The sequence below is a fragment of the Toxotes jaculatrix genome, chromosome 7, assembly GCF_017976425.1.
Source record: "Toxotes jaculatrix isolate fToxJac2 chromosome 7, fToxJac2.pri, whole genome shotgun sequence".
In the NCBI taxonomy this organism is placed as follows: domain Eukaryota; kingdom Metazoa; phylum Chordata; class Actinopteri; family Toxotidae; genus Toxotes; species Toxotes jaculatrix.
The window spans coordinates 10,866,892-10,880,108 of NC_054400.1; the positions used below are offsets into that span (position 1 = coordinate 10,866,892).

At 42.8% G+C, this 13,217-nt stretch overlaps 1 protein-coding gene across 1 annotated transcript in view; it reads right to left on the reverse strand.

The window, feature by feature from the left end:
- Positions 1-326: 326 nt before the first annotated feature.
- The window catches only part of LOC121184876 (zinc finger SWIM domain-containing protein 6), a 43,969-nt gene continuing 31,078 nt past the window's right edge, over positions 327-13,217 (reverse strand). Inside the window, exons 8-14 of the mRNA XM_041042788.1 lie at positions 13,058-13,204; positions 11,979-12,239; positions 10,940-11,075; positions 5,985-6,142; positions 5,625-5,788; positions 4,119-4,200; positions 327-4,010 (exon numbers count right to left, since the gene is read on the reverse strand). Of these exons, the coding sequence (XP_040898722.1) occupies positions 3,145-4,010; positions 4,119-4,200; positions 5,625-5,788; positions 5,985-6,142; positions 10,940-11,075; positions 11,979-12,239; positions 13,058-13,204 (1,814 nt within the window). The 3' untranslated portion in view covers positions 327-3,144. The remainder of the gene's footprint in view (positions 4,011-4,118; positions 4,201-5,624; positions 5,789-5,984; positions 6,143-10,939; positions 11,076-11,978; positions 12,240-13,057; positions 13,205-13,217) is intronic.

Consider the following 13,217-nt stretch of genomic DNA (forward strand, 5'->3'; position numbering starts at 1 on the left):
CTGCTGCCAGTGAGAGTGATCCCTCTCTGCCTTTTTCTGACACCGCCGTTTGATGGAGATCTGAACCATTCTGACTGATCGGCTCTCACTGATATGCCGACCAGCGCACGCCTTCAAACTCACAGGCTGCGTCCCATAACGATGCATGACAGACCTTCTGAGACAAAACTGCAGCTTCATAAAAACTGCTTTCTGTGTCAGTGTGCAAAAAGAAAACAAAAAAGAAAGCAGCTCTGCGAGGACATAAATATACATTTCAAAAAACTAACTTTTATTAAAACAAAAAAAAACAAAAACAAAAAAAAAATCAATTATTGACTCATTAACAAGATTATAAAACAGTGATTTAGTTACATAAATAAATTGATATCGGTGTATCAAATCTTAATTTCATAAGCATGTATACATGGGTCATTGTAATAAATAAACTGGGAGAGCAGAAGATTCCTACACAAACAAAAAAATAAAATGAAATAAAACAGCTAGAAAGACTCAGAGGAAATTGTTTCTGAAGAGAACAAGAGACACTGGACAATGTATTTTTTCACCAAACACACGTGAGGAATTGCTTTGTTAAAGCATGAGTTACACAGCCATTCACTTACTAATTAAGGACACTAAAGCTGGGACCAAGGTGGGTTGTCTCTCACCTCTTAGAACGCGTTTGGTTGTTAGATAGATCTCCTGTTTGGTTACTTTAAAGCGTTAAGACAAGGCAAGAGAAAAGGCTGCTTTTATCTTTAATCAACACAAGATAGAAAAAGATGCACAGAAAAAAAAATCAGATATAAAGAAGAAGGTAAGAAGGCAGTTAATGACAGGACAGCTGAACACTGCAGAGGAGACACTGGAAATTCTGCTGTGAATGGGAGAACTGAGGAGACTGATTTTTATTAAATGTTGGATTGATTGCACCTGTGCATAATTATCACTGTGAGTCTTATTGAGATGCACAACTATTAAGTTACTCTGACAAGGGTTATATTACTACAAAATGAGGCAGACTCCAGCCACGCGATATCCTTAAATGCATGTAAGCCTGGACACATAACTAATGATTTTTTTTTAAAACCAGATTCATCTCCAATTAGCCCCTGCGTAAAGCACATTATAGTTTTTTTCCCCATAGGATCCCATGGAAAACTAAGCTAGTACAACAGCTTACATGCATAATTAAGTACTTCAAGAAATCTTGTATTGTCTTTTCAAACATTTATCGACCAATGGCCTGAAGTAGTCTAACCCCCCACCCTTTCCTATGCCTTAGTCAGCAGGAATGAACAACATTTTTCTCTGCCATTACCAATTTGACTCAACCTGCATTTCTGACGGGATCCAGCGTCTCAAGTATGAACACGTGGCCTTGTGAGTCCAAAAAGCCGTCGACAAGGTCAATCTAGTCCTTCTGATATGTTCTGTTTTCAACAAAAGAGGAGGAAAAAAAAGAGAAGACAAAAGAGAGAAAGAGAAGGAGAGCGAGAGAGAGCAAACTACAGCGGCTTCAAGTATTTCACATTACATAGAATACTCTGTATAAATTAGTTAACATATACTTTCAGATCCTCCATATTCAGACATATACTATGGCATATATACAGAGTACAATAAATGCTCGCTCATGTTGTGTCATGTTTTTGTCTTTTTCCTGTAGTCAGTCGTTCATTTGTTCCGCCTTTTTCCTGTGTAGAGAAATCCCTGAGAACGTTCTGGTTGACAATTACTGAAGGTTCCACACAATGAACTATAACAGTAGAAAGTCTAATTTCTATGATTCACATGCACAGAGGGAAATGACACTGGCCTAGTCTGAAAATACCGTACAATGGTGGCTGTAGAGATGAGAGGGGACTGACATACTGACACATCTTCTGAGTGTATCAGAGCCAATTTTTTGGGGGGGGGGGTGGGGGGGGGGGGGGGGTTGGAAGTACCAATGCCAGGGCAGTGATGTACAGCAGAGCCGAGCGCAGAAACACTCGGCAGGAATCTGACTCTAAATCTCCTCATAACCTTGATCTCACTAGTGAATCTCTTGTTTAATTAACACTGTCAGCTATCCTAGATGATAAATATCATGATAGCAAGGTTCAATACCATGTCATGAGGTAGTCGTCTCCCTCTGGGTATCTGCTTCTACTAGAAAAGTCAACTATTTCACTTATTTAGCCAAATTTGGGCTGTTAAAAATCACAGCTGTACTACATTACATTAATGTAACAATAATACTCATTATCTTTGACTAATGTGCCATCACTGTAGCGCCTGCGTACTGTCCTCTGTAAAAACAGGTATAACAGGTACTCATTATGGAGGTGGGCGAGATTACAATAACAACAACAACACGAGTTAGCTAAGAGCATTGTTGTGTGTAATGAAGCTAATGTCTGGGACCCAGAGAAAACTAATGGCTGCTCAAGTGCTGCTGCTGCTGCTGCTACTGCTGCTGTGTCTGGAGAAATGCTGATGGCGGCTTTCTGTCAGTGCTAAACCAAGCTGTGCCGTGCCGTGCCGAGCCGAGCCGAGCTGTGCAGTGCTGCCCAGCGCCCACCGGTGAGGGCCTAGACAGAGGGAGGTGCTCTGTGTGGTTTAAAGCCTTAGTTTCTCTTTGAGGATGCCGAGATGTTTTTTTTTTCTTCTTCTTTTTTTTTTTTTGTTTTTACATGAGCGCTATTGTAGAAGGGCTTCAGCCACTTGACAACATATAACTCAATATACACTGAAAAAGGGAAAAAAGATATTTTAAATCATAAAAATAAAGGAACAAAAATAAAAAAAAAAGCCATTTCACTTTTCATTTTCCTCTCACACACATGTAGAGAAATACACACAACATTCACAACATGACAAATTTCCTCTCTTCTGAAAATAAAAACACTTCTGTACACATAGTAGTAATAATATTATTAATAATAATAATAGTAATAATGTTTATAACAATAACAACAGCAAGAACAATAATACCGCGTGTGGCTCTGTTGATTTTTTTTGTCATCTTTTCCTTTCTCTTTTTGCTTCATTCTACAAGTCACATCCCTCTTTTTTACTTGTCTATTTTAGTCCAAAAGAAGTTCAAAAGGCAGACTCAAGTTAATATAAAAGTACTAGAGTGGGGAGGGGAGCTTTTGGTGACCCCCAGCCTCACCCTCAGCCAAACCTCTCTCTCACCAGCATCATTAGTTTCTTTTTGCCCTTGTAGATCTGTTTCAGGTTGTCTATGAACTGTGTGAACTGAATGTGTCCGTCGTGAGCCATCATGAAAGTCTCCCGGGCTTTACCCAGGAACTCGATGAACTCGCTGTAGTGGCGCGGGCTGATGTGTGTGAGCCGCGAGTGCGTGGTGTTGATGTAGGCCCCGATGGTTGCGTCCAGCAGCTGCCTGAGTGGCGCCTTGTCCAGGGACATCAGTTTCCCAGAGTTCCTGCGGCTGTGCAGTGCCGACACCATGCCCGGCGTTGTCAGCGTGCACCGCCGCAAAATGTCCGAGAGCACGGTGGCGCACTTCACACTCTTGACCACCAGGGGGATAACGGCAGCCAGCTCGTTCTTCCCCAGGGAGTGGCTGAGGGCGCAGGCCCACAGCACATCGTTGATGGCCGGGTGTGTGTCCTGGTTGTAACTGAGGTTCAGATGAGCCATAGCTAGCGTCGCCAGCTTATATGCCCTCATCGGGTAACCGCGGTGTTCCATGTAGCGTGCTATAGTGAACAGCTGTGTGTAGCTCATCCCTGTCGCCGCCGCGTCCAGTACAATCTGGTAGGCTGTCTCGAAGGCAATGTGGTCCTTTTCACAGAGTGTAAGAGCAGAGAGGGCACAGTTCTGGGGGTCCTTCATGGCACACTGCAGGGCGAGGGTGCGGGCGGATGAAGCCAGGTTCTCCTGCTGGTGACAGTCCAGGTGGAGGCGGACAATAGTGCTGTTGGACATGACAGTGGTGGCCACGATACTGGTGGCTTCCGTGGGTGTGAAGAGGGTGAACCAGCTCTGCATGATACTGTCCAGCGCGTATACACCTGAAGGATACAAACAGGACTGAATGCATAGAAATGAACAGGAAAATGGAAAACATGTACATCTTAAAATAACTAAACAAAACCTGTTAACTAGCCGGGGTGACTTACCCACTTCAGTGGCACATGTGACTAACCAGCGCACCATCTCTCTCCTCCTCCAGTTTAATGTGGACAAAGTTATTCTCATCACCTGTGGAAGATGGAAAAGGGTGGAGCAGAGGGAATGATAGGTGAGTTGAAGAGGAACTACTTTCAACTTTCATTAAATTATCTACATTGTACCACTTAAGAAGGGAAATGAAATATCTCCACCATTTCCACTAACAATTCCTAGGACAAAGATTGTATTTACAATTTCAACAGTCATTAAACAGACATTTTTTTCCATGGTTCATTTGCCATCAAAACTTCATATTTGTATTGTTTAACTAGCTGAGGGACACAGCTACTATGAGGACAACAAACCCTTAAGCAAACCCTCAAAGTAAATACTTAAATAATGGAAGGTTACAAGGAATGCAGACTGTCCAAGATCACTTTGTTTTGCTACAGCAGGCTTGTTTGACAAATGTCAAGGAAGAAAGAATGAAAAGAATAAAAAAAATTGCTTCTTACTATATATTTTTTTTAGTTTCCATATAAAATCGAAGTACAGAATCAAAATTTATTAAGTGAAAAAGCAAGAAAAAAGAATGTATGCAAGGAAAATTTTGCATTAAAATGTTGGTATAGAAAAAACAATGAAGCGTGGGTTGTGATGACCCCTTTGATTTGTACATTTTTTAAGCAAAATTTTGAAGCAAAATAAAGTAAAATAAAGTACAATTTGCATTTTAATATGGCTACAATAATAGTCTTAAAAACTCATGAAATGTAAGGAACCCATCTGTCACAGTTGTGTCTAAAATGTCATGGGCTCTCTTAGGTACAAAAAAAGCACAGATGCCCAGGCAAGAAAATAGTTATGTGGTCCTTTGAGTCATCTTCAACCCTTTTTTTCAATATCCGGACACGTTTAGATTTTCAGAGATCTAAAAGATACACAGAGTTCGATCTGTAATGGTATGGTAGACATCTCATGGGAGTCATAAGGTCTGGTGATTGCTCTGAATGGTTGTGTAATGGCTATGGAATATGGAACCATTTTACAGGAACAAGTGCACCTATAGTGGAAATACTGTTCCCTCATGATGTTCCCATAGCCCAAGACGATAACACCACCACAACTTTTTTTTTTTTAAACTAAAATTCACGAACACCAGAATAAAGTCCTTCCATGGACCAAAACACTGTAGAAAAACCATTAAATATCTCACTACAGAAAGATAAGAATTAGAGGGATCAATTTCAAGAATTCAAAGGAGTTTTACAGTTGTTTTAAAGAGACACTGTGGGACTTTTTATGAGTAGAATATTACTATCGCACATGCTGAAAGTAATACCAGGCACTTTAATCAAAGGGACGTTATGGAAATTAGTTTAGTTTTAGCTAACATTTGTCTTCAGATGAAAATGGTGATTCTGCTGAACCTGACCTGACAACTTTCTAAAAAGACACCAATAAATATCCAGTGGCATCCATTTTTGACGAACAATGTGTACGTGTTTGTCTACCTGCAGTCCCAGTTCCAGAGAAACTTTGAGAAGTGTGATGTCAGGCAGGCTGTCCATCAGCGTGGCGATCTTGAACGCGTCCTGTGCCAGTTTGAAGATGTGAGACGAGGAGTGAATGTTTTTCTGGATGGACTCCAGGACTGTCTCCAGCCTGCGACTGTCACCTAGAAGGGATACGAAAAACACAGGGATGTTTTAGAATATCCCAGAGATTACCACAGCATTTATATATGTACATATGAGTGCGTAACTAACACTATCTGAGAGTTAGCAGCATAGACTTTTTTTCTGTGTACAGAAAAGGTCTATGCTGCTCTACAAACTCTATGTTTGTATCTGTTCGTGGGAATATATCTGCACCTTTGGCAGCGGTGAGCATGGTGGAGGCCAGCTCACACTGCTGAGACTCTATGTGGCTCAGGGTGAACCAGCGTGGGTAGCGGTTGGGCACCACGGACACGATGTGGTGGGGTCGTGATAGGTCGCCGGACGAGGCTGTCGACTCCAACACCGGCAACCTGATGGAGAGACAGACACAGACAATGACATCCATGCTATTCTCCAGAAAACAATTTACTTCAATTGAATACATAATATAAAAAGGTGATATTTTTAGAATACTTCAAAAATAAATTATCTATTTTAAATGAACAAACACCAGAATATGAACCAGAATAATGTTGGGGGAAAAAAGAGTGGCAGAGAAATGGAGAGAATGATCATCAGAGAGACACCAAAGATCCACGAATCATCAACAACACAGTGAGATCATTTCTCTCTTCATACAGTAACAAGCACAGAGACAGAAATACTGTAGAGACAGAAAAAGTCTTCATTATGTTGGTCTGAAAGTGACTTCAAAATGAAAATGGCTTCAGTGATCACAGGGGGATTACAGTTAGCCTATCCCTGCAATTTACTTGCAACCTAGTATTTAATCACATAGATACCAAGGTATAATTAGTATTTTCTTCACTCTAATTGGTCATAATGAACTCAGGGCCGTGCAACACCTGCTAGAACGATGAAGGAGCTTCACTAGTTTCTCTCTCTCATTATAATAATACTGACAGGACCAAGTCTTCACCAGCACCACGAGCACCACCACCATTACCACAGTGGCCAGCTCATCTCCTATTCTGCTTCACTTCTCTCTCCCATCGCTACCACCTCAGTTTCAAAGGTCTTCGTTCCTTCAGAAGACAGCACAACCTGGCCTTCTCTCAGCCAATCACAAAGCTAATTGAGTCCACGGGGAAATTAGGGAATTCACCTTCCAGCCCCGTAAGGCTGGACACACATCAAACAAATACCGACACACATGAATGAAAAGAGCCAGCGCGCACACATGCATGCATGCACACACACGCTCAGATAGACACACACACACCTGCCCTTTTGAAAACACATCAAAGCAGCCCGGTAAAAGCAATGTGATGCTAAATGCCAGTTTCAATTTCAGAGCAAAGTGCATGTGATACTGTTGCCACCTGAGTGAAGGCATGTACAAAAACAGCCTCTTCTTCACTCGGTTTTTGCCCACGAGGGCACAAGAGGGGCTCGTCTCTGAGAGAGAGAAGGTGACAAAAACCCAGTTGAGATGTGTGCGAGTGTGAACACTCACACTTTGTGTAAAATGGAGATGTTTGGAAGCCCTAGCAACAGCCGGGTTCACTCCGCACACATCTAAAGAGCTGCTAAAAGCTTCCACCACACTGGGGCCTTCTGGAAGATTCCTGGGGTGTAGCAAAGCAAAAAAAGGGCCCTGGGTAAAGATGGAGGCCTCATCAACATTCCTGTCTTTGTTTGGTTTTCACCAGAGAGCCAGAGGCCTCCATTGGATGGGAGCTTGAGAGGCCTGGCCTGCTGAAAAATAACCTCCTCAAAATGTTGGGAGGAAAATCCATACTGGGCTATTGTTCCATGAAAAACAAAAAGACATAAATGATGAAAAAAAAAAATCCTCATGAACTGCTCTGAGCCATTCAATCCAAGCACGAGTACAGTGTATTCCCCGCCACGAGTGCATTCTCATTGAACACCTTGTAAACTACTGCAAAATGGTGGGGACGGGCTATAAACATGATCATCTTCTCTGCCCAATAACACTATACAAACTCTCCATTCAATGTCAAGTGTGCTTAAAACATCAAATTAAACTCATATTTCTTTACAGCACTGCCATGGATGGATATAAATGTGCATCACCAATGATATATAAAACACTAACAGAGTGAGCTGAAAGAGGCAATCAATCCCTGTGTGAGGCAGTGAGGGGAGGGGGGGAGCAGCTCAGGTGTCAAATGGGTCCTGTGGCACTGTAGCACCCTGTCACATCTGAGAGGGTCACAGTAATACGTATCGCACCAGAAATATTCAAGGACGATGGTGTGGAGGGAGTCTGCCAGGGAACATGGAAGACAGACACCATGTGGCGAAGACACAGATGGGTAATCGGGTATTCAAAAACAACTGATGGGTTGTAGTTTTAGTAGACTGGGAGGATTGCTGATGGAATAGTTAGCTGAATAATAACTGAATTTCATGTTGACACATTCAAATGCACATATAGGGAGAACAAAATGTATAACAAGTGACAGAAGAGGAAAGACGTTGATAAAAAGCAGCCCCACCAGGTTTTACCTAAATCCTGGGGCCCTTTGGGTTTCTGGTCAGCATCACCATGACTACTGACCTCTCTACCACATTCTGCTTTCCCCCTCTGACTGTAAACACCCTTCACTTTCATCATCTATCAAGCACACATCTATCAGCTAAGCGACACATCCGCTGGAAGACCTCCACTCTATACACAAACTCAGAGTTGGAAACCTTCAGGGTGCCTGACAGGAGGGATCAAGACATGCGTGACCTATGGGGTAGCCCCAAATTTCAGTTCACAGCTCTTAAGTGCCCAGGATTCTAGAAAAGACATCTGCTTTGGGTGATGCATTACTTGTTGCACAGCATGTAACACATCAAAATATCAGTCAGGTGAAAACCTCTATATCTTCTCGGTAGTCCAAGAAACCAAGGGTTATAGGATTTTCTCCAATTCAGAGATAAACATCTATTTTTTAAATCTAATAAAAACAGGAAAACACAAAATTGAACTAAATGATGCTATTACTATTACTCTCTACTCCAAGGGTAAACGTAGTGATGGTGCAGTTCTTCAAACACAGATGAACTAGGTGAAGTAACTTTACTTCATTGTAGTTTTCAGATACTTGAGTTCCTCTTCTCCTTGCTACTTCCCTGTACATCTCTATTACACAGTATACAAATGGATTACAGTTCTTTGTAAAAAGTATAAGATCAGTTTGTGAAATATGATGTACTGTTAGCTTCACTGTACGGCAGTACAATTCAACTTACATGCTATGCATCAAATATTGAAAATCACCGTATTTTCATTGGCTATCTATGACACAGTTTGGCAAGGAAAAAGGAAGTCAGCTACCTGTGAGTGTCAGTGGCATATCATCGTCCTCGAATAGCCTCAGACTGCAGTTATGATAAACAGTGCTGTATATTCAAAGATTATGGATTATGCAGAGGATCAAAGGTTGTGGATTACAGCGAGGATCTAGATTCATTAGCATTGGAAGACTTGAATCTCATATGGAAATCTCATATGATAACAGGCGGCTGGGATTTGTCTCTTTGGCTTCCAAAGAGTTGAGATAAGGACAGTCTCTGGAGAGGCAGCGAGCTGCTTCTTCTGTGGCTGTAGTCAAATTCTGGGCAGCCCATGAACCAGTAGGCAGCTCCTCTGTTTTTCTGTTGGCTGCTCACACCAAGCCATCGCACGGCATATGTTGCTCTCACACACTTTAATTAACCTCATCCATGATGCGTAAACACACACTTTAAAATACTATACTGGATATGCATTTGTGTGTGGAAGCAGTCTGGCTTCTTCTCATTAAAAAAAAAAAAAAAAAAAAAAAAGCAAGCCGGTTTAAGAGCAACTGTGAGACAGAAGACAAATAGAGAAAGCAAGCGGAAAGTGAAAAAGTGTGTGTGTGTGTAAATGAGAGAGAGAGAGCTAGACTTTCCCTCTCTCCTTGTATCAATGATAGTGTTATAATGGGTCCATTAAAATAGCCCTGGTTCCTTTACCTCCTCCTCTATATTTAACTGTCCGCCGTCCCGTGGGAGCGGGGAGGTATATGCTATCATATTACACTACGCTACATTACACACATTCATTATGTGCTGAGTAGACACCCCTGGCTCCCAGGAGCACCCATAAGTGGCCATATTATTCTAAATCGCCGGTTTCACACCACAGGAGTGAGGATGGAGGAGGTAAGGGGAGGAAACTGGGAAGGTGAAGGGAAGCAGCAAGGGCTGGTGGGGAGCGGCTGACTCAGGAAAAACAGGTTTGGGACGTGGGTTTAGAGGTAAGGAGGGGACACGCGGCAGCCGGATGTGCAACCTTGAAACCACGCGACCCCTCAATGAGAAAGCCAACCATGTTGTTTTGGTTTTGTAAACATGTTATTTCAGTTCCTGAGTCCTCCTAACTGGTTAACTGTAGGAAAGTGTAAACAATGTGCTTGTAGTCCTTTTGTTCTCTGCTTGTCCAACATTGACACACGATGGTACAAGAAAAAAGCTCACTTCTCATTCATTGACTAATCATTTGCCAGTTTTATAGCGATGGACTCAGAGAGGCCTGGCTTTGTAGAAACACAACAAACATCTTCCCCACACTGCCCTCTCCCTGTTGGCCCTACATGCGTATGTGTGTATGTGTGTGTGTATGTGTGTATGTGTGTGTGCTTCCTCCTCATTACAACCACACTAATTACACTCTCATTAATGTAATTAATATTCACTGATCCAGCTCCCACTAGTCACAACATCAAAACACAGCAGCGCAGACTGATTAACACACATACACATGTACACATTGTCCACAGATGAATACACACAGGAGCTTAATATAGAGAGATCAGCCACAATGACTGAGTTTAAAGCTTGAGGAGAGCGTGCAGAGACATCACTACAAGTTGTCTTGTAATGGTTACATTTCTTACTTTAGCAGAAGGGGTCACAATATCAAACACAAAAGTTTTAGAGCATTTACAAGTTTTAGTATTTGAATCTGGACAAATCTAAATGTGATCCTCCAGTTTGAGGAGGTTAGTGGTTTTTAAATGGCTCCATTAGCCCAAGCTTGTGAGGATTTTCTTAATCCAAAGGTCAGCATTTAATTCTTCAAATGAAGATCAATAAAATTTGATTTACAAGGTTTTGACATGATTACAGCAACACACGAGCACACACAAACTTAAGAGACCTACCGCATGGCTCTCAGTGCAATTTTGTACGCCAGTTCAGCGTCGTGAGGTAGGAGAGAGGTGAAGAGATAGCGGGCGAAGGTGTGCATGGGAACACTCTCTCTGTGGACGATCTCTCCAAGGCCAGAGTACGGGCCAGCTGTTCCAAAAACACAGAAAACAAATACACTTTTAGTGATGGAACAAAGAGATGGAAAAAATTTGCCGATTAAACAATTATCAGTCTCATGGGGTCAGTGTATTTTATGGTATACAGTTTAAATACACATTAAACAACAAGTACATTTTCATTTTGTTGTAAATTGAGCAGTGGTTTTTCTATTGTATACTGAGGAGTGACTTCTCCGGTCTATCCATTCCAGCCAGGAAGAGGCAAAGCCACGCAGCATTAAAACAAACTGTGACGTCAAAAACCATATGGTCGTGTGTGCAGACTTGGCCTCACGTTCGCTCCCCTCCCTCCCCCTCTTCCTGCACTTCCCCTCGTCTCTGGTGGGTTATTTTAAACCCCAACAGGCTCCTAAACCACAGACCACATCACACAGTGGCGCGGCTGCAGCCTCCAGGGGCCCGCAGAGGCCTCGCAGCCTGGTGTTCTATTAGTAACGGAGCCAGAGGTGGGTGGTCGTGATGGGGCAGAGGCAGGGCTGGGGTTTGGGTGGGGACTGGAGTGGAGATTGACTGGGCCAGGCCCTCCAGGATGTGCCACCTCCCTCCTCCTCCTCATTCTCCCTTTCCCATAACCAAGCCCCAGTCTGCTCCAGCTCCAGTCCTGTAAATGTACACACTGTTGTGTGTGCATGCATGTGTGTGCTGACACAATACCCCTGGTGTTACTGTGTAAAGAGCTCATTTTGGTCTGGCCCAGGGCAGCTCAGCCTCTGTTTGCGCCACAAAATGAAAGGATAATAAATAGTGAGACAGAGTCCAACGTGTTTTTTTCCAATGTGAAGAGGTGTGTCTATGTATATGCATGGAGACTGGGATATGTAGTGAATTAAAGGGACAGTAAGGGAGAAATATGATCTGTTAGTTCCCTCACCCTCTAGCAGAAAGACGGCCTGTTTACGGAAGATTTTGACCAGGGAGTCGTCCAGTTCCACTTCTTGCAGCTTGGCCAATAGCTGCTCTTCATTGCGACACACCTTTTCTTGAGCATACAGCCCGTCGGGCATCACCCGCTGCTGGCCTAAGCCAATCAGAGCCGTTTCCACCGCGAGCGCCACATACGATTCACCGTCTCCTAGCAATCGCTGCACAGGCATTCGTTGGAGGTCCGCTCGGCTTACAACACTGGAGCAGTCTGTGGAGAAGAAAGGGAAGAGAAAACACAGAGGTAGATAAAGAGAAAGACAGCTGAAGCACAGGAAGTGAGTTGGCATAAAGTGGCCAACTGTCTCCAATGGAAAACCACTGTGTCAGTCACGTAGTAGAGGTATGAACCCAACAACGATCCCAAAATAAAGATCAGCGCCTCAGGAGCATTCCTCTGTTCACTTCTCTGCCTCAGAGGAGAAGGCTATTTCTGTGAGCAGAGGAGGCGATGAGGGACAGAGCAATCGTGGAGCGTAGGAGAGGAGAATTTAAAAAACATGAGAGGAGGCATGATAAGATAAGAAAAAGAGGCCGACCGTGAATCTGCATTTAAACTATGCTTTCTAACATCTGCATTCTAATGTAAGTCGAGAAACAGGAAAGACCTGAAAAATATGTTTTATTATGCGGCAACATAGTCTAAAAATCTTTCTACTACAGTCAACAAAGTAAGAATGTGTGTGTAAATCATGTCTTTTTGTCATCAAACATTACAAATCAATCACTGGGAATGATGTACAGCATATTGAAAAATTTGTGAACATTTGTGTATAAATATACAAATGTTAGCATAGTTTGCCTTTCATGATTATAGCCCAGTTTGTGTTGTATAATTCTGTACTTACAGTGTTGTTTTGTATGTGGTGGCTATGCTACCCATGTGTACTGTATGTTGTTGTAGAGAAACATGAAAAACATACAATATGACCTTTTCGGATATGTTTCACATGCTGCCATTGAACCAGAGCTATATTAAAGTATATGTGTGAATTTGTTGCATTCATGATGCTAGATACGGTGCAGTACCTGAGAGGTCTAAGCAGGTGTTGGAGCCCTCCTCTCCCGCTCGCCCTGACTCTGTCAGGGTGCTGAACAGGGTACCGATGGGATCCAGGGGGTGTCCCACCCAGCCCTCCATGTTGGTTATGGAGGTATGACCTTTATGGAGCAGCTCTGAGAAAAGACA